The 22,325-nt window shown below is 35.7% G+C and overlaps 1 protein-coding gene across 50 annotated transcripts in view; it reads left to right on the top strand.

The window, feature by feature from the left end:
- LOC122491369 (ABI family member 3 binding protein) overlaps positions 1-22,325 on the top strand; it is a 264,385-nt gene that overhangs the window by 166,574 nt on the left and 75,486 nt on the right. For 18 of the 50 annotated variants that reach the window (XM_043594010.1, XM_043593995.1, XM_043593985.1 and 15 more), the window contains 15 exons: positions 804-887; positions 3,070-3,153; positions 4,274-4,333; positions 5,060-5,143; positions 6,482-6,538; positions 7,521-7,580; positions 8,221-8,304; positions 8,920-8,979; positions 11,388-11,477; positions 12,339-12,395; positions 13,102-13,173; positions 13,641-13,688; positions 14,444-14,509; positions 16,583-16,657; positions 20,511-20,585. In XM_043594010.1, coding sequence (XP_043449945.1) covers positions 804-887; positions 3,070-3,153; positions 4,274-4,333; positions 5,060-5,143; positions 6,482-6,538; positions 7,521-7,580; positions 8,221-8,304; positions 8,920-8,979; positions 11,388-11,477; positions 12,339-12,395; positions 13,102-13,173; positions 13,641-13,688; positions 14,444-14,509; positions 16,583-16,657; positions 20,511-20,585 — 1,056 coding nt within the window. The remainder of the gene's footprint in view (positions 1-803; positions 888-3,069; positions 3,154-4,273; positions 4,334-5,059; positions 5,144-6,481; positions 6,539-7,520; positions 7,581-8,220; positions 8,305-8,919; positions 8,980-11,387; positions 11,478-12,338; positions 12,396-13,101; positions 13,174-13,640; positions 13,689-14,443; positions 14,510-16,582; positions 16,658-20,510; positions 20,586-22,325) is intronic. The other 32 variants (XM_043594001.1, XM_043593988.1, XM_043593983.1 and 29 more) reach the window with 19 other exon arrangements.

The following is a 22,325-nucleotide window of genomic DNA, read 5'->3' as shown; positions in this document are numbered from 1 at the left end:
GTAATGATTCTGTGCCATTTGCCAAATGCTTTTGCTGTTCATTGTACATTCCATTCAGTCTCCATCTCCTAGATTTTCCTCCTTCATAAGACAGCCACCATCATCCTCTGTTGCCATTCAATCAATCTGAAGAATACTGAAGCCTCTTAAAAACAAGTTTCCTGTTGTTTTTATGAGAGCAGACATTAGCTTAACTCAAAACATTGCTGCCATTTCGTACGTTTGACATTGTCGTGTTAGCTCATGCTCCACTGAACAGTGTTCTGTGTTAATACTAAGTTTAAAACAAGTTGGGATCTGTTTCTTATCTAGGCGGATCAGCAATAACAGCTACTCTTAGACTCCTTTGCACATCTATGTTTAAAAAAAACTATTTGTATGATATGTTTGTTTCTTTGTTCCTGCTTTAAATAATGACATGTTTTATTACTAACTTGATAGATAGGAAATGATCTAAATCTGCAATTTTAAATTATAAGCCTTTCCCTTAGTGTGACTCTAGCCTCCCCTCCCCTTGCACCAGGGTTGAGCCCTCCTCATTTTTTCCCAGTGAAGAAGTTCTGTGACTGTTTAATTACAAGTGCTAATCTTCATGCCTTGAATGAATTACTCAACTACATACATGAGTTTGCCCCAAAGTACCATCAATGATAAACGAAGATACATTGGCCTAAAAGGATTGAAAATTTTAAATTACAAAAAATTGCCTAGAACTTTTGAAAATCTAACAGCTTTTGTAAAAACCTCTCCTCGATATCCAGAGCCTAAAGACCTAGAGTAACACAAAGTTTTTCTTTCTTCAGCTACCAAAATGTCACAAAGACCCCGTCGTCCACGTCCCAGACCTAAAACCACACCGAGCTCTCAAGTACCTCAGACCAAATCGGGTAAATGTGATCACTTGATTTAAGGGTGAACCCTAGTAGCCTATCCCAGTGGGAACACAAAGCAGTGCCAAGCTGTTCGTCGCTCTAAGCCTGAAGTCATGAGGCATGGTCAGGTGTCTGAGAATATGGCTGCTTTGCCCAGGTGTCAGAGAATACGGCTGGTTGAGATATATTTGATGCCAGAATATCTTACTCTATGTGAAAGTCTTCTTTTATATGCATTTAGTATATTTTTACTGTCAATTTCTGTCAAATTTTAATGATAAAGCTTCTTTAGCAGAGTCAGTATATGTAATTCAAGGAAACAAAAAAATATAAGGAATATAAATTACATCCCTTGCATATTTCTGGACCAATATTGAAAATTGCCAATATTGATGTGATAATGGTGAGTGATATGCCAGCTATGAGAGACTTTCTAAAAATAATGGAGTTGGGTATATGTCTGCATGATACATTAAACACTGACCTTGAAGAGGAAAAGACAAAGGTGATCTAGATTTGGACCTTGGGCCCACTACAGGATTTGAATGAATGGAGGGAAAAGTGAATCAAGGCAGAAGGGCTGGACATGTGGGGTGGTAGGGGATCAGCCACAAAGGCAATCCAGTGGGCCTAACACAGAATGTCCTACTTCCAGATGGCCAAAACAAGGTTATTGATGATGCTGCATTTGTAAGGGTCCAGGCAGACAGTTGAAAGATAATTTTGAGGACCCAATTCAGAATCTTGGATTTGATACAGGGACATCAACTGTCTTCGATTTCTACTTTATTTGGGCTTTGGCTGGACAGATAATCCACTAAGTATTTTAGACTGAGTGACCATCTTTATTTTGCTCTTTTATGTGTCATGATGAATTCTTGGAAAGATCAGCATAGTCTACTTCAATGATTAATTTTTATATCTATTTCAAACTTATAAACTGTTTATTGCATCCATGTTTACTTAAACATAGCAAGTGCACATTTTCAGCTTCCATAGAAATACAGACTGATAAGATTTTTTTAAAGACCATTTCTTTCCCAAGTTTGTTAGGTAAATGAATAAGAATATTTTCCAGTGCAGAGTTTTCCATATCAGAATCCATCTAAAACCTAGGGTAATTTAATGTTGCCTTCTTTAAGGCAATCAAGATCATTCAAAGGCTAAGCTGAAGACCACGATTGTAGTTTCGCCAAATGTTCAAAGAATGATTATCTACTCTTTCCTTAAGAGGTTATTTTTTGTTTTTGAGGAAGGGTTGACACACAAATAGATTTGTTTGGATGTGAATGTTCTGACTTTGTGTATTTTAAAATCTCTTTGGTTTACTGTATTTTTTGGTCAGTTCCTGCTACAGTTCTTGAACCTGTCATGCTTATATCTGTAATAACAGATATACTGGCTTTTCAATAAGACTTATTCTGCTTGTTTTATAACCCAGAGTTTCCTCTTGTTTTATATTACTGTATGTCATTCTTTTAGGCCATTCATTTACATTCTTAAAATTATGAAAACTCTTAAATCATCTGTCTTTTCATAGAGAATCAGTCATTCATGAACGTACTTTAGGGCATTTATTTGCCATGTAATCTATTTTAAATTGTTTCACGTTATTTTGTATTTTTTTAAGCAGTGCTTACAGTTAAAAAAAACTTTTTCAAACATACTATAGGTTTCTACCTCTAACTTAGTTAGAAGCCATTAACAGCTATCGTGAGGCCAAGAGAATCCATTCATTTCACATCTACATCTCTACCTTTTTTTTTTCCATTTGTGCAGTATTTTTTTTTGTCTTGTTTCTATTTAGGTACTAATGTGTTCTTGTTTTAGTAGTTATGTAGAATGTATGAAAGATTGAAAAATTGAGTTATAAATCTCAGATTTAATATGACTGTCCTTGATAATACATTAAAATTTAGCAATGGTTCTTAACCTTTCTGTTGTCCAATCAAACTGTTCTGTGACACTTTGATTATAATTACTAAACTTTATTTCTTTAATTAGAAATGGATTTTTTCTTCAAAGACTATTCTGTGCTAATAGAAATTCATTAAGGAGTATACATGACAAAAATCTCAAACTAGAAAGGCAAATATCTAACAGGTTGTAGATAATCTCGAATCATGTTTTCACCTCTCATTGCTTCCAGAAAAGAGGTAATGTAGTTGTGTAGTAACCCTAGAATTTCTTCCTTCAGCTTCCAAAACAACACAACAGACACGCCATCCACGTCCCAGACCAAAAACGACACCAAGTCTTGAAGTATCTCAGTCCAAACCAGGTAAATAAGTATTCCTGGTTTAGAGTCTCAGCAGCCTAACCCAGCAGGATCTCAAGAGTAATTCCAGTGGTTGGGAGTAACCAATAGGCCCTATTAAAGATATAACTCATGTTAAACAATTTCCCACTGTAGAGATGGCAAGAGGAACACAGTAGGGGGACAGCTGTGGGGCAACCAAAAGCCTCATAGCTCCTGAGTGAAATCTTCTCTATAACTGTGCCTTTTATTAACTTCCATTTGTCTTCAAAATAAAATTCCTTTAGAAAAATTATGCATATTCAGTTCAAATTAACAGGGTCTTTAGTATCACCAGGTCATATTAGTGTCTTTGGTGGGTGTACATTAGATGTGGGAGACATGTTTTAGTCCTCAAACCTACAAGAAAATTGAGAACAAAAGCCTTCCTCAATAAGATAGAAGATGGCGTTAGAGAGCATGTATGCACAGATGAGATTGATTTCTGGGTGCTCTCAACAAAATGTGCTAGGTACATAAATAGGATCAGGAAAAGATTAGGAAATAGTGGGGCCTTGAAACCACCATAGTACATGGATGACTGGAAAGATAGGTAGGAATAAAATCAGAAAGACTGTATATAGAGAGAGACAAACCAAAAGAGATAGTCTAACTGTAATACTAGTATAGAGAATGCCTGACTAGACCGTGGTCATCAAAGCTTACTGAATCTTGATTGGTCCATGGACTCTTATGGTGGAGATTCTTAGTCATCTGATGGAACAGTTGAGACTTAATCCAATAGACATCAGCAAATTCGTCTTTGCCCACGAGGGCATGTTCTTTCTTTGCTTAGAATAGAGGGATACCCTGTTAAATAGATCATGCTTCAGCCTCACTTTCTTTCCGAAGTTGTTAGTAATACCCACACATCCCACTTTATTACTTAAAATCAAATCATCAAAGGAAGAATAAGAAAATAGTTACCTGACTTAGATATGGCCAAATTTGAGGAAATCAACAGTCTACTTTTCTAGTTTAACAGTTTTTAAAAGTTGTTACATAGTTCTAGAAAGCATATTAATAAGACTCATTTTGAAGAAAATGTCTTGAGGGTTTTTTTTATTAAACAATCATTTTGTTTATCTTTAATGCTTTTGATCAGTTCCTACTTCAGACCTTGAACCTGTTACACTCAGAACTGAGACGTGGGTAACAACACAAGGTAAAAACACATGCTCCTCAGTAGGTGCCTTTCTTTCTGATTGTCACTCATTCCATCAACATCATACCTGCAGGTTCTTTTACTTCATAAGGTTACATCATCCTCTCTTGTCACTCCATTAAACTCTTCATCCTAAAAGTATTGAGGACTTTGTTCAAACAAGTTATTTCTTTTAAGAGAGCCATGCATAAACCTAACTCAAGTCATCTGTTGTACATGTAACCATCTGAAACTGTTTTGTCATCTTGTGTGCTTTTTAATCATGTTTTGTTAAAGCTGGGTTTTGACTCTACTGACTATTATGGCATCGGGAAGTTTCTTTGTGGATCTGAAGTTCTTCTCTTTTTTCTTTAAACTCTCCATGTATTATCTGTTCTTTGATTAACTTTTTAGTTAATTACATGGCCTTATCTTAGTAAACTGTCAAAGAGTTTGTATCTATCACCACACCATAATATGTTAGCAGTGGAACTTACCCTTTTGTTCAATAGAAGAGTGCTATGAACAGTTCTTTGTTTCTTGAATAATTTTACATGACTCATTCTCAATGAACTTGGATTTATAAAAGAATATATACTATTATATTAAGGGTGAAAGTTTCAAATTAAAGGTTAATAAGGAAAATTTACTAAATGTAGTAAGTTTTAGAAAATCTGGAGTCATGTGTCATGCTGTCCTTAGCTTCTGAACTAGACTCTGTAGTAATTGAAGATCTTCCTTCTTCAGCTCCTAAGACATCGAAACGAACCCGTCGTCCACGTCCCAAACATAAAACTACACCAACTACTGAAGTACCTCAAACAAAACTGGGTAAATGTGGGTTTCTGGTTAAAGGAGTAAGTCCTAGCAGCTTTTGGGAGTCTGGGATTGATGCCAGTGGTAGAAGTGATAGCCCAAGTGAGCCCAGTGAGGGTGGGGGCACTAAATGATCTGCACTGATCCCCCTGTTGAGTAAGCAAAGGAGAACATGATTTGGGGAGACGTGTGGCAGCTGAATCCCTTGTGCTTTCTGCATAAAGATCTTCTATTTTAATGTGTATTTTATTACTTTTGCTTATTTTGTTCCATACTTCTCTAGCAGACAAAATGTCTTAAATAGAGCCAATCATTTTTTATTTCAAGAAACAGTGTCTTCCATTTCCCCACAGCTACATCAACAGCTGTGAGGATATCACAGATGTAGCCTGCTTGTTTTTACTTCTCAGGCTGTAGTGTAGTCAAAGTCAAAACCTGCTCCAATAGGAAGCATTTAAAGATTGAACCAAGGCAATGTGTCTGTGCAAATCAAGATTATTTTTTGCAGGGGTTATAAACATCTTTAAGCATAGAGAGAAGTTTGTGAAGGACAGGAATAAGGAGTTAGAAATAAAGTGAGTCTTAAAATCATGGAGTTTAACAGAGACAAAAAGAAAGGAGGTATTGAGGCCAGCCAGAAGGCACAGGGCTCCTGGAACAAGGGAGATACTGCTTCTAAGTGGTAAAGATAGGGCTGAGTTTGGAAGGGTCCATAAGAGCAGTTGAAGAAAGTTCTTGAAGGTATGACTCAGAAGTTTGGATCTGACCCTAGTAGTATTAGTGGTCTTTCCTGCGATCTCTTCCACATACACAGGGTACCACATTTTTGTGATTAGAGCAGAGAGCTGTTCGACTGGGTACCACACACTGAGTGGTTGTTCCTTAACCTGAGTGGTTATTAGGATGATTTTGCATCACATGAGGCCTATTTCCACTTACGAGTTCTCAACACGATGAACAAGGTTCACTTTGCTTTGTTCTTTTCTATGACTCCTTTCAAATATAAGTGCCATTCATTGTATCCATCTTATTTAGACTTGCTATTTTCTTAAAGCTTCCACAGAAAAGCCAATAATTGCTGGGACATTTTCATAAGTCTCTATTTGGTAAAATGTCTACACAAGTTTCCTAGAGCAGTACTTGGAATTAAGTACTTAAACACCTAAGAGCATATTGTGTTGACATTGAGATGCTTACCAGATTGATAGGTCAGCTATAACTATCTCATAAAAGAATATTTACCTGGTTATAGGGTGACCAAATATTTTATATATTTATCTGAAGCAATGTTATACTGGTTAGATTTTAACTTGCTGACTTTTCACAAGTGTTGACTTCATTGCTTTCCGTTAGTTCCCACTACAGATCTTGAAGCTGGCACTCTCAGAACTAAAGCTCCAGAAATCGTGGGTAATGAGAATGTGTGTCCTTCAAAGCTTTTCTTGCTCATTGTCATGCCATTGTGGCCACAGGTTCTCCTGCATCTTACAACCATTTCAACACCCTCTGCTGTCATTCCATTGTAGTCTTTATCTTGAAATACTAAACTCTATTTCAAGTTACCTGTTAAACTTAAGAAAACTGTGAATATGCTAATATGAGGACATCAAACTGCCATAACTGTTTCATGTGATCATCTGCATGTGCTGAAAAGCACTGACTGCTTTAAGCTTCTTTTCAAACATGAATTTCCATCTGTCCCTTATTTACACTGCTTCTCCCTCCTCAATTGTACAAATGTCATGATCTTTAATTGTATTACTTTTTATTGTATTAGGATCTGTGTGATTATATTGATGGATCTATTGTTTCAAAACAAGATGCTTTTACTTAATTGTCAAAATTTTAAATGTGCCTAAGTCTTGAGACTTTAAATGAAAGGCTTTTCATGATAGAGTACAGTAACTCATGAGGTTAACAGTATTTAACTTTTATTGAGTCAAGGATTACTTTGAAACTTTGAACACACTCTATAATGTATTGATCCTGATGCTTTCAAATAAATAAACTCATTATACCCATGATTATTTCAATAATAGGCATTTATCTCAACTTGTACAGAAGTACAAGAATGATAAATGCTTTTTTCAGTAGAGTTAGAAAAGTATATATTATCTAACTGTAAGAAGTTTGTCTAGCAGAATTGTGCATATTAGCAACAGTCAGATAATCAAACATCTGGGAGAACTTGTTGACCACCGTGATATTTAGCAGAGTACAATGCTGTATCTATCTTATGAGTTTAATGGGTACTTTTCCACAGTGTAGTCAAATCTGCAGAGGAAGTGTCTCTTTTCTGTTAGTCTTGAGGCTTAAAAATGGACTCTTGCAGTTAGCCTTGAAGTGAATTTTTTTTTAAAAATCTCTGGTTTCTTTTATTATTTTTGGCCAGTTCTTCCTACAGCCCTTGAACCTGTCACTCTTAGAACCAAGGATCCAGAAACAACATTAGGTAATCCAGCATTTGTGAACAGTTTTTTCCGGCTCATCATCAACCCATTCTATCCTAATCATAATCACTTTGTCACCATCTTTATAAGACTGCCTTGTCATCTTCTGCTGTCCTTCAACTTTAATTTTCTTCTTGAGAGTATTGAAAACTCTTAACGGAAGTTACCTGTTGTTTTTAAAAGCTATGCATGGAATAAGTCAGAATATCTGTCAACCATGTAATCTTGAACTTTTATCTAAACGGGGCTCAAATTGAAAGCTGAGTTTCAAAGTTGGCAATGTCTATATCTCCTCTAGACCAACCAAACCATAGCAATTCACATGGTATCATAGATTCTTTGGAAATTTTCTATTTCTTGGTGTGAACCTAAGACCCCACTACCTACAGCTTGGCCATGGTCCTTTTCTGCTTTTGAGGTTAGAGATTTATGAGATTCCTCACTCCTTGACTTAATTTTATGTGTGAGTTTTATCTCTTAAGAATCTTCAGTGATTAAAGAAATAGTTAACAAAATAGAAACTATTTCAATCTTGAAACACATATGCCTTGAATTTCAAGAAAATATAACATATTTTAGAAAATCTAGAGCCTTGTTTCCAAAACCATCTTCACAGGAGTAATCCAAAGTTTCATCCTTCAGCTCCTAAAACAGCACAACGAACACGTCGTCCACGTCCCAGACCTAAAACCACATCAAGTCCTGAAGCACCTCAGACCAAACGGGGTAAATATGCTATTCCATGATTTGAGGGGTGAACCCTAGCAGTCTGCCCCAGTGGGGTCCCAAAGAAATGCGTCTGATGGGAAGTGACAGCCTTCAAGGCATGAGAGGTATGGTTAGCAACTGCTTCTTGAGTGAAATTTTTGGTCTCTCTAAAGATGTGTCTATAGCAAGACTGGCATAGTCACTGATAATTACTTATTGCTATATCTGCATTTAAACACATGATCTAGTTATTATGGTCATGATTACATAAGCATAGGTATTATTTCAGCTTCCAAAAGTTGTCACAAGTTACTTTCATATATATCTTCATATACATTGCCTAAGCAGATTTTCCATAGCAAGCTTTCATATTGGTTAGAGTCAGAATATCAAACATCTTAGAAGAACCTCATAGTGACCATACTAATATGCATAGCAGAATTTAAAGGTTGTGACTACTTTCTGCAATGACTTGTTCCTGACTCGTTTGACCAAATTCTCAAAAATAAACTGGTTCCTGTCAATTCAAAAGTTAAAAAAAAAGTCATTTGAAACGAATGTTTTGAAAGAAAAATTAAGATTTTTTAATGTGTATTTATGCTTTTTCATGTTCCTGTTGTTGCTTTTGGTTAGTTCCTGCTACAAGCTTTGAACATGTTATTCATAGTTCTGAGGCTCCAGAATCAACATTAGGTAATGATTTTTGTGACCTCATTACATACTTTTTTATTCATTGAAAACCTATTCTATCACTGTCATGGCCAGAATTGCTCCTGCTTTCTTAGACTGCTCTTGTTCTGTTTCATACTTTGTCTTATATGTAGTCAGGATTCTTTTTTTATTTTTATTTTTGAGAGAGAGAGACAGAGTGTGAGTGGGGGAGGGGCAGAGAGAGAGGGAATCACAGAATCTGAAGCAGGCTCCAGGCTCTGAGCTGTCAGCACAGAGCCTGTCGTGGGGCTTGAACTCATGAACTGTGAGATCATGACCTGAGCAGAAGTTGGACGCTTAACTGACTGAGCCACCCAGGCGCCCCATTAGTAGTCAGGATCCTTAATTCAAGTGCTACCTATTGTTTTTAACAAATGTCCCTGGACCCAGGAAATCTATCTGCCATTAAACTTCCTTTAAAATTTCATTCTCTTAAGTGTCTGAATTCTAAATTACAACCCATCTATTTGGTAGTTAGATCTATAAAATGATATAATTAAATACCATGAAATCTTTCTGAGCAACTTATTTTCTATAAGATTTTTGTGACATACACATTATTCTCTTCCTATTTTCAGGGATTGTTTTTCCCTGTTATATTATCTAAAAAAAAAAAAGTGCTTTCTGGAAGTGCAAACAATAGTAAATACAAGCTACAGTCTTTTCCCACCACAGAAGATTTATCTTCCACCACAGCTTAGCATTGATTCTTAATCTTCACTAACTAGGAATCTCTGAGTAATTACATTAATATCTATTCCTCTAATTAACAAATCTTGTTATTTTGTTTCCAAAACACTGTCAGTAGTGATAAGAAACAGATTAGTAAAATAAAATGTTTCAAAGTTAGGCAATAAACTCAAAATGTAATATTTTAGAAAACACAGTCTGTGAACAGTGCTTTTGATGGTTTCTAGACCTATAAACACAATAGCAACTCGATTTTCTTCATTTAGTTTCGAAAACGTTGGGGGGAAAATAAATCCTCCTCCCAAACTTTAAACTTCTGAAAGTTTCACAGCAGGAATCAAGAAAGTCAGTGATTTCTAGTTTGAGTCCGTCCAGCCCATTGCAGTTGGATCCCAGGGATGACGGTGATGTAGCTTGTTAACTTTCAATTCCCACCTCTATACCTTCTAAGAGAGAGAAGGCACAAATTGTAGTTAGTATCTCTACAATTGCATGTTGACCAAAAGGATCATGGTTGGGGAGATTTATATGGTAGCCAAATTCATCATGTGCCCTGCAGAAGGGTTGTCTCCAACAAAAGATGCATCTTATTAAATTCTCTAACCACTCTATTTCATTTATCTTTTTTTGAAATTGGCAATACTTATTTGGCTTACTAAACAAAAATTTCCTTGCCCTCTGTGTTTCCAGAACTATATTAGCAGTTGGGTGGGGTGAGGTGAGGAACAGAGGTAGAGACCAAAGTAAGAACATGTTTCACTTGCTGAGAAGAGTACAATATAACTGTGAAGAAACACTGTTCTCAAGTTTGTTTGTTTGTTTGTTTGTTTGTTTGTTTTAAATAAGGCAATTTGCTTATACAAAAGCAGCTTGTTTAATTGGTAAGAATATAGAGAGAAAATACTTAAAGGAAACAAAGATCTATGTGGATTGATAGAGAATAGTTGGGCTTTGAAATAAGTTCAGAATTTTGCATTAGTGGACAGGAGGGTGGAAGCTGCAAAAATAAAACAAAAAATCTCAATACCTATTGAGATTACCCAAGGGGGAGGTCAAACTAGAACACAGAACAAAACACGCCAAATGGTGCTAAACATGTTGGTAATGATACTGTCATAAAATCAGCTGTAGGAAGCTCTTAGAAAGCCCTTGTGGGAATTCCTATTCAGATACCATAGTGAGAACCTAGTTTTTTCTCAAATAGGCCCTTGCGTTTTGTAGTATGCTTAAGATCAGGGGTCAGCAAATTTTTTATGTAAGGATATTAGATGGTAAATAATTTAGACTTGTAGGCCATTCTCTGTTGAAACTACTTGATTCTGCTGTAGTATCTCAATTGAAGGCAACCAAAAGCAATATGTAGATGATATGGAAATATGCCATGGATCATCTTAACTTGAGGGTGTTGTTGTATTCCTATAAAATTTTATTTGGATTTTATACCATTTTCACATGTCATAAAATATTACTCTGAAATTTTTTCTGTCATTGAAAAAATACAAAAACTGTTCTTAGCTCACAGGTCAGGCCAAGGGCTGGATTGGCAGGGCCATAGTTTGACAATTGCTGCTTTAATAATGTATACTCTGCATGACTCTCCATAACTGTGTGATTTTTGAAGATCTATGTATTTCTATCCATTGCTACCTTTTTCTAAAACCTGTAAAAATAAATTTTCCATAATTACTTTGACATTTTAGATGCTCTTCTTTCAGCTCCCACTGAACTGCAAACTCTTACTTTGAAACCAGTGACATCACCAAGCCTAGAAATGACACAGAGTCAACCTGGTAAATAGACTGTTTTATCTGTCTGGGTACACTGTGAGCCTCAGGGGACATTTTCCAAGTGTTAAATTTTCAAATATAAAAAAAACAAGTAATACACATTTAGTAACTCGATACATTGCACATGCTTTTCCCATGATTGCATACTGGTGTTAAGTTAGTTACATATTCATGGCAATTGTTATTCACCTGATAGACATATTTATCTTCATTTCATTGTGTATACTCTGTATCACATAGAGAATAGTCAAGTATGTGGATTAAGCAGTCAACAAAACCACTTAGAAGAATTGATTTTATCCCTTATTTTTCACTAACAGTTACAAACTTGTAGTTCTCTTTAGTAATAAGCTAAATGTGTGCTCTGTTCTGTGAAAGGAATGTTAGTTCAGTTATAACCATGAAGGAGGGAGAAAGTTCTCACTTAAGCACAGGTCACAAAACCACCCTACACAATATTGCCCTTCAAAAATGAAAACAAACATTTTAAGTTAGGAATTCAGTAGCTACTCCCTGGCATATATTTTGAAACATCAGATCTTTTTTCCAGCATAGGATTATAATTCTTTTCATCTCCTTTGTGTATCTTCTAATTAATTAAATGACATTTTTGTGCCCATGATGGTACAAGGTACGGTTGTTAATAGTTACCTACAACACTTTCAAAATTAGGAATTCGATTCAGTTATTTGAGCTTCCCATCATGTAATTAATAATACTGTTATTATCATAACAGCAAACATTGAGCATGACATGCAAACAAAGTGCAAGACACTTTTCTAAATAGTATTTAGCTTGTGTGCATTCCCAATGCTGGCAACAACCCATTCTTGATCAATTGTATCATTTTGTGTTCTCTGCTAGTTTCTGAAGTCCTGGAATTCGTTACATTAAGCATTGAGTCATCAAAGGAAGCTATAGGTAAAAAACATTTTCCCATCAAGAAATTCAGGTATATGTGCTTTTCCATCTCATTGCAGAAGTCATCTTTGGATGCCCTCATGCTTTGTGACATTTCATAGCTCTTCACATCTTGTCTGTGCTCATCCAGTGAATCTTAAAAGTCAGATATTACACACAGCACGTTGTGCTAGTGTCTGCTGTATTGCTATGCACGTTTCACAATTTTCTTAGTTCCCTTTCACTCTGAATGCAAAATTTAACATTCTCCTCATTCTTTAAATATGAATATGAACATCCTGTTTTTCATTTTTATATTGTTTTTAGGTTTCATCCCAATGCTTTTTAAGGACTCTTTGTCTTTTTATTAGTAGAATACTTAATCAAAATATGTAAGGAAGTGAAATTACCTGCTTTACTCCAAGTAGAAATTGCTGAAGACCCTGACAGTTACCGTGTGTGTGTGTGTGTGTGTGTGTGTGTGTGTGTGTGTGTGTGCGCGTGCGTGTGTGTGCATGTACCCTTGCCCCCACTGAACACTGCCTTCATTATCTGCCTTCACCTCTGTCCTCTTAAATTGTAGTCATCTTCCTAATCTACCAAAACGTTATTTATTCTCACGAATATATCTACTTAACTAACCTCTGTTTAGAAAGTCAACAGTGTTCTATTACAGTGTTTTATGAGCTGCCCACCACTAACCAGCCATTCCCTGTTTATTCCCTAGCACCAACTATAACAGATTATCTATATCCCTCTGCCAAAGCACCACTCAGTCCAGAGGAGCCAGAGGCTGCAGGTGGTAAAGGTTTTCATGCTCTCATTCATTTATTCACCAAATTTTTAATTAGCATCTGTAATGTCCATGGAACATGGAAGTTAAGGCTGTGGTATTTGTTCTGCAGTTGAATTCATTTGAAGAGCAATAGCTTCCCAAATTCTTGGATTCTTAACACTAAAATGACAACTGACTCTCTGAATACAGAAATTCTGGTTTTCTGTGGTATCAAAATATGGAACATTATGGCATTTGATAGCCAGCTACTGACAGTTAAAACATAAATATTAGTTGGAAAATTAGTATTACAGAATAGGATTTCCCCCTTGTTTCTCTCTTTTCTTCTCTAAATCCATCGTCCTATCTATAAAAAAAATACATACAAAATCTTAAGAGAATGATATGTGTTGACATTCAAGAAAGATATACTTAACTATAGCTTAACACCTTAAAGTTTTCTAAAATTGTTCTCCTTTGTTTTGATACAGTTGTGGAATCTATTACAAATGTGTCTGAACCACCTGAGACCACGTTAGGTAATGACACATCTCAGCAGCTTTTCTTCTCATTACCACCATCACCTGAGAACCTCAGGTTCTCTCTCATCGTGAATTCATGTTGCAACATCATTCTTTGCCACTGCAGTTAATTTTCTTTCTAGGTGCTTCTGTTCGTAACCATTGTCCAAAAAGTCTCTTCTTCTGTTCAGTTTTGTATCTAGATGTTGGTCTCTTTCTTTACTTAAGTCAGTGAAACTTTGAAATCTAAAGCATCTTTTTCCTAACACTGAACATTCTGCCAGCTTGTATTGTGTCGAATATTTCAGTTTTCTTTTTGTATGATGATCCATTTTATACTTTCTGCCCTAGCAATGTACTTTCCATTAACACTCATTTCATCACATTTGTTTACATGTCTGATTTTTTTTTTGCCACAATTCTAAGTGAAATTCAATGCTTCTTCATGGGCTCATGCTTTAACATTTCATATTACTTTGGTTTGCTCTTTAAGGTTACTATCTTTCTAATATTGTTCTAGTAGTGTTGAGGAGGTACTAGTCTGAAATGAGGACTTAAAAGTAAGGATATTGCTTACTTTGAAATTATTTGGTAATCTGGCATCTCAGCATTTTTTAAACTAAACGCATTATGAAGAAGTAGGAATGCTATTTTGCTACAGAGTTGCAATTTCTTTTTTTTTTTTTTTAATTGTTACCATCCTTTCTGTCATCAGTACTTAAAGTTTGTGAAGCACTTTCATAATCCCAGGTACTTTCCTTCAATTATCATAGAGACATCTCCTCTGCCTTTCCAAACTATAATCCTACCCAGCCCTGATGAGCCTCCGACTGAACCGGGTAAATATTATTTTGTATTTCATGTAGAAGGTGAGTGTTTGCAGAATTGATAAGAATGGAAAGACAGTGCGGGCACTGTAGACATCAGAACACCTAACTTAATCACTCTGCTCACAGTCTTTGATGGGGGATCTGACTTCCCTCATGCCCCATTTCTCATCCTAATAGACATTCACTTGGCAGCATTATGAATATTCTTTAGGCTATGGCTGAAAAGCCCTTCTGAGCTACTCTGCAAATGTTTCAAACAGGAAATAGTATTGTTGCTGGGAAATAACATTTATATTCCATTTTTATATGTAAATATGTATCTTAATTTTAAATACTTTGTCATCTTAACTAGTTTTACAAGTCCTGCGGTAATGTACAGAATATTTTAAGGTATCTAATTTGTGTTGGAGATTAACAGATTTCACTGTGTGGTCCCCATAAAGGGATACAACTGGCCAGTCACCTTATCATTATTCAGGTCCTTTACTTCTTTCTCCTCCCCTTTCTGCAGCAGTTGGACCTTTCACTGCATGTAAATAAGAAAAACTGACATGAAACCAGCTACTTAGCAAGTCGTCAAGGTTTACTTGATGATGGAATTTGAAATACAGGAAAACAGATCACCAATATGGATAACTAAATGTTTGGCCTCTTACAAGGAAAAATCCTCTCAATATCTATAGGCTTTCTTAGCATGATAGTTCATCATAAATAAGCCCAAACTTGTGTTTTGATTGTTAATAAGCTATTTCATATGGCTCTATTTCCAAAAGAGATATGAATGTTAATTTTATGCATTGTCCTCTAAAATATCTCATTAAATTTTGCCTACCAAATTTACAGTTTAATTTTTACTGAAATATCACCTTAACCACATTAACTGACTCTGTGCCAGTCATCTCTAACTTCTCCAAAGTTTAAGTAGCTGTAATGATACGATTGGAATGTTTCATTGTGAATACTATTAGTAATATCTACCTCATACCATGGGAGAAGCAAATAGCCCATCAGGAAACTCAGCAAGCCAAGGAAGTTGGTAGTCAGAAAATCACAAGACTGAAAGAAATTCTAGAATCACAGAATTTCAGTGTTGGAAGTTTAACAGTGTTAAAAGTCCTGTTACTTTTGAGAGAGAAGCTGAGGCTGTAGACTGAGTGATTAGCAAAGGGAGCTCTTAAGTCTTCAGGCTCCTAAACCAGCACAATCTCTTGCATATGTTGGTGTTCATTTCTCTCCAGGCGATCCCACTGAAGATTCCACTGAAACCACTGCATGCAGACTCGATAGAAACTTCTAGTATCTAATAACTCTTATTTTCAGCCAGCTTTCCTTAGGTGCCTGAAACCCAGTGACCTTGGAAACCATTTTGTTTCTCCTAAGCTGTTTATACCAAACACACTAGAGTCCATACAAATGTGTTTCCATAAACTGCAACCTTGCATGTGATAATTACTTTCCTCCGGCAGGATATACTTCTCATTTTCTTGGTAAAGAAACAATTGATTTTTACAGTGAATGTCCTAGAAGTACTGCAGGAATCGCCCAACAAAGGAATAACTTTCTCAGGAATGTATCCTTTGAATTTCTATTCAGTTTTTCTTCCCCAGCATGACCAATGAAAATTGTATTATGTTGACTAAGATTTTTTTCCATTAACACTTGGTATTAAAATACATTCATTTTCTAGGTATATTTGGAATGTGACATACCAACTTTGGTTTTAGAAGAAATTGTATTTATCTGCACTTAAAATTTTATAGCAGAATATTCTTGTAAAATAGTATGAACTTGTAATAAGGATGAATTCTTACTATGAAATTTATTTTTAACCTTTTAAAAGGTATTTGAAGTAGATATTTCATCTGCCGGCTGAATATCTTGGATATCATTTAATGTGCTTTCTTGTTTTGTTTTCCATTAAAATAATACAAGAAATTTATCTCCCTTTGTTCTGTGGTTCTTTGAAAGCTTGATTTGCATTAGCTGCTGTGTATTTAAGACTTCATCTTTGAGATCCTAGAGGCTTAGATACTGTGATTCTTGAAGCGCTTAAGAGCTTCAAACCTATATTCTTTTTTTTAGCTCCCAAGCAGATACCACGTGCTTCTCCCAAACCAAAAACATCTCCACGTCCGAGAATCCCACAAACACAGCCAGGTAAAGACATGTTTTATATTCTGGCCTGAAGAATTTGATATTATTGGATTTGTTCTATTGAGTTATAGTCAGTTGGGTTTTTCACCCTTGTAAAACAAGTCTTCCTTTGAAACATAAGAAACATTTACATCTATTTTTGAACTTCATCAAAAAGTATGTGATTGGAATAGCTTATTCCATAAAGCTTCCCTGTTAATACATTATTTTAAGAGGGAGCTGGAGAAGAATGGAATTTCTTCAGAGTATCCTGCCTATTCCCATCGCCTCTCCGAGCGTGGGAACACTTGCATGGTCCTGGAATGTGCCTCCCCCTGCCAATCACCTATTTATTTATTTATTTATTTATTTATTTATTTATTTATTTATTTTTATTTCCAGTAGATTTTATTTAATAGTATGTCATGAAGATTTGTTTTTTTATATATATATATACTCTCCTATAACATAATGATTATATAATATTGCTTTGGCTGTTTTGCTGTAAAATTGTGATAAGGACCTGAACAAGAGTCATTATAAACTGTTTTTCATTCTGTTCAAGACACTCTTCTTTGAATATGATTAAGTCTAACCCTAACTTCTCAACCAAGATTTTGTCCAATTTTTCCAACTGCCTTGGAGGATGTCTAGTTGGGGCTACCCTAAACTTGACATGCCTCAGAGCTCATTATCTTTTCCTCTTTTCAATTTCTCATTTTTGTCTGTGGTAGGTTCTCAGTATTTTAAATCTAATTTTTACTCCTCTTCCTCCACTGCCCTCTGCAATCCATCTATTAATAAATATGATACCTTCAGTTCTTCGGAACATGTCTAGCATTGGTTCCTACTACAAGCATGTACTGGTGTGTTGTCTTTGATCTTCTTTTTTCTCTAATTTCAAATTATACCACCCCTCAGTGCTTAAGTGGTTAACTCATTTTATCAGTCACTCAACAAATATTTCCTGCATTCTGTGGCCTGTGTGCCAGACATGGCATACGAGACAGAATTGTATCCATCCATGGTCAAGGACTTTACAGTCTAGGCTCATCATATAAATTTAAACTTATCATTTTTACATGGTCTACTTCCAAAAGTTATGAGGGTGCACCTACTCAATTTGCTAGAAAAGGAGCCTTCACTACCACTTATGGTCTGGGGAAAGGAAAATGTGAGCACCATCAAAATTATGCTTGATCGAGGTAGTATTTCTTAATTCCTAACACTGATCCTTTAATCATATGTCAGTATCCCTACCAAAAGAAAAAACTGTAGATTTGGGCATGGTCTTTAATATCCGATTCTAAGAGAAATTTTGCTTATCATTTTTTTTCTCTTAAGGGAAATTCCTTAAAACACAGTTCTGTGTTTGACGTCTAGCTAATGATTTTAAATCTGCTTTAATGTATTTTTAAGTGTGTTTTCTTTCATTACTAAAGCTTTGCTATGACAATAGTATGATACATAGTGTGTAAAGGTACCATGGCCAAAATTCCCTAGAATACAAAATTTAAAATAATAACAATTAATACACTGGAAGCATTAATACATAATAAATACTATGAAAAACAATGATTAGTAAATAAATAATGATTAATGAATAGAATAAGAACAAAAAAAGCAAAGCAAGTATATTAAATTGGTAGAAAATTAAAATCTGGCCTTAAAAGCTTAACAGATAAAATGACATGAGAAGAAGCAGCTCTCAGCTTTTTATTTAAATGTAAAATATAGAACAAAAGTAGTAGAGAAAGGAGAAACAGAAGAAAGCATGAAAACTTGATGAATGTTGGAAAATAAAAGATGAAAAATAAGTGCTTGAGTGTTAAGACATTGGGAATATAAATTCCTGGTTAGTAAAATTTTTAAAAGTAAAGGAGATATGAGGTAACAAAGAAGACATTTGTCATTTTATCTTTTTGAGCTACATACTCTGTACTTACAGAAATACATGTAGTAAATCTGGAGCTTACTCTAACTTCCCATCATTCTAAATTTCAAGATTGTTTAATTTTTATTTAGACCTTTAGCCAACCTTGTTCAACAAGATATGCAACTTCATAATGGATAGATTCATATGCTCGATGCATTCCACTCTCTAACCCTGAAATTTTGGAGTGGTTGTCAGCCCATAACAAGACAGCCTTTTGATTCTGTTCCCACTGAGGCAACACTCAGCACACCAGCATCTCCTGTGGAAAGTAACTGCAACCCAAGTACTTCTGGCTTGTCCTTGCACTTAATGCAAGAGAACAATTTGGAAAATTGATTGTGAAGAAGTAAGTGTATTCTAATTATTCCCCTTCAAAGTGGGTAAAATTAGGAATTCCCCTACCCAAGAGAATGATCTTACTGAATAGATCCTAGCAATGTTTGTGTAGTATGTATACGTATGTATCACTAAATCTTTCAAAGATGAATAATCAAATGCTGGTACTTTCTCCCTTACCCTTGGCTAGATCTTGTAAACTTCAAAAGGCCGTTTGGGAGAGAGAATGTTCTGTGCATATGTACAATACCAAATGCAAATTATTATTGCTAGACTGTAAAGGGATCCCTGACAGTAGAGTATACAACACCAAACACAACACAGTGTGATCACCCGCTACTTTTTTCAGATTGAAATGCTATAATTGGGCATGCCACCTCTCTTCCTATTTATACTTAGATGGCAAGATTTAAGGCAAAGTGGAATAAAAAGTTTGGAACAAATTATCAAAGGTATTTTGTCATTGAATAAAGGTTTGTTTTTTAGATTCCTGTGTTCATAGGTAATAGTCAACAACCCATTATTAATTTTATCCCAATAAATCTTACAACCATCAAAACTATGGGTGCTTTGGGTTTATGTACAGATGAACAACATGAGAATCGGAATATACTCAAACCTTTCACTGTCAAATTTGTAAAAATCTTCTAGAAGTGGAAAGAATTTTTATATAGTTCTCACATCATTTTGACATTTCATGTGTAATTCTCATAATCACCCTTTAAGATAGGTTTATTATTTCCACCTAAAAAATGAGGAACAAGTTAAAATGTGACCTCAGCACTGGGATCTAGAGAGCCCAAGTGTTTGGATCTAGTGCTTCTGTCTGGACCTCAGAATTCAGTTCAAGTCTCATCTCTGGTACTTAATACCGTGTAACCTCGGGCAGAGTCACCAACCCAAGCTACTAAAGTGAAGCTCATAATTCCTTCAATCATTATGGTGAGAATCAAAGGGCACAATCCTTATAAAACCACTTTTGAAATTATAAAATGAGCTGTAAATAAATTAGATCTTTTTTTTTTCTGGTATCAGCACCTCGTTACTCCAAAGGAACAGTTGTGGGAAGACCATTTTAGTTTGTGAACATGCTCATTTAAAGATTGATTTGGGGCCTGAGCGTGGCAGAGGGTGTGGAATGCAAGCCTACTCACTGTATTATCTTCTTCTCTTTCTGCTGTTGTCTGAGTTGACTTTAAGCTTGTCTTATCCATGCTTCATTGGCTTCTACTCTGATTTTACTGAATTAATATTCACAGAAAGACATGAGGGTGGATTCGATGAGTCAAACTTCGAGAAGAGTGCTCTTGCATTAATTTAATTGCTGTCTCTTCTGAAATCAAGATTTTAAAAACAGAACTTTCTCCACCCTACCCTTATGCTGAGTCATATTTTGTGGTTTCTCAGATAACATTTTTCTACAAGTATCTGGAATTCTAACTGATAAATATTTAGAGCCTAAGGTTTATTTTTCCATACAACTCCCATTTCAATACTTCTTTTTTAAATCAGTGGTCAGGAATACACTCTGTCATATCTTACATGTTAAGCATGACTGGGAGATGCCAAACCAAAATGACTCATGATCTGAGTTCTCTCTTTCAGCTCGTAAGGTGCCTCAGCGTGTTACTTCAAAGCCAAAAACATCACCAAGTCCAGAAGTGTCCTATACTCCACCTGGTAAATGATTTATTTCATGTTTAACTCAAAGGCATTCTGTCATGCTCTGCTGCAATGACACCTGAGATCTGATAGATGCGAGGTCAATAACTCACTTATGTTCAAATGCCATGTGGAATCATCCATGGTATGAGCATCTCAGAGGCTTCGTAAGTTATCTAGTTGCTCAAATAGTAAGCTATTGATACAGTCAAATGGCAGAGAATTATGCCAAGGGTAAATCTTCCTTCTAGAACTAAAGTTCTCATACAATAAAAATAAACCTACCAATGCTAACTGTACTATGTTGACATGGTCCACCAAAATAAGATCAAGAATTCGAGACTTTTACCACGTAAAACGATAAAGTGTTTTGCAAACAGAGGAAATGATGTTTACCCACTGTCCTCGGTTCAGTAATTTTACACTAACCAGCATTGAGGTTTTTTGTTTTGTTTTGTGTCTTCCATTAAATTCTGCTTTACCCGTTCATGGAATAATAGCTTAGGTTGAGAAATAAGAAATTTCACATACACAAAAGATTTCTGTAGGTACAAATCCATTACTTGCCCATCATCTGAGAAGGCCTTTTGTCCATTTACAGAGGGAATAATTTCATATTTGTGGGAGTAGTTGGTGTGGGACCTGCAAGGACCCAAACATTCCCTGAGTCTTGCTGCCAATGCTCTAGGTCCTCAAGTGACCTTAGGAAGCCACAGTAAGCCGAACAGTTTTCTGATAAACCAAACCAAGCTAATTTTAAACTAAATGTTCTGGGGAATGCTATAATTCTTTCTTTCTTTTTAATGGTCCAATTATTATAAATTTCTAGATGCTCCTAGAAGCCTATGGAACATTCCCAGAACCATGCTGTAGCATGAAATGATGGCATTTTGGAAGGAAGCCTGAATTCACTTGCTATAAATGTCTTCCAGATTTGTAAGCGGGGTTATTGCTGCTGTGGGAGTCTGGTCGTTGCAGGTGGCGATAGGCCAGAAAAAGGCTCCTTTGCCCTGAAGTCTAGAATTTAAATTTGCGCCACTAAATGCAATAACCAATACTACAAACACCAACAAGAAAAAAGCTGATCTTTCCACTTGGAAAAATTCAATTTCTTATTTTCAGTTATGGCAAAAAAATGTAACAGTAATTGACTCATTAATGATAACAGTAGGTTTAAGTGATTTTGTTTGCTTTTCCTTTATGTTAGAGAAAGTAATATTGTTGGTCCTGATGTGACTTAATCTCATTAAACCAATATATCTAGTCCTTATTTTTTTTTCTTCTTAAATACCAAATATTTGCCTCTATTCTACCAATGCCTTATTTTTCACAGAAACTCTGTGAGTTTGAGCACTGGAACAACAGAACAAACTGCCCTCCGGAGTCTCCACTGGGCTTATTCTGTTGACTCTCCAGTTCCACATGCTCAGTTAGAATTCTGTCTCTAAATCTAGTGTTGGTCCCACCACTGTATTCAGCAGGGGCTCCACTGTTGTTCCAGGGGTGCAAGACCTACAGGAATAATCTTCAGTTTACTCGCAAGTGTTCAAACAGACGAGGTTCTGCTGTGCTCAGTTTCTGGGTCATATCTGGGCTCAAGTTTACATCCTAATGAACCCAGAACCTTGTTTACCAGCCCCTATGGATTATATCTCAGAAAGCAGAGGGGAATTTACACTATACTTAATATGTACTGGTATTGTAGAGAAATAGATTGTCTGCAAAAGTCTAAAAGTGTAAAATGTGCTGCTGAAATCA

Source organism: Prionailurus bengalensis, chromosome C2, assembly GCF_016509475.1.
Source record: "Prionailurus bengalensis isolate Pbe53 chromosome C2, Fcat_Pben_1.1_paternal_pri, whole genome shotgun sequence".
Classification (NCBI taxonomy): Eukaryota; Metazoa; Chordata; class Mammalia; order Carnivora; family Felidae; genus Prionailurus; species Prionailurus bengalensis.
The sequence above is the reverse complement of the archived record's forward strand: the minus strand, read 5'-3'. Positions and strand labels throughout refer to the sequence as shown.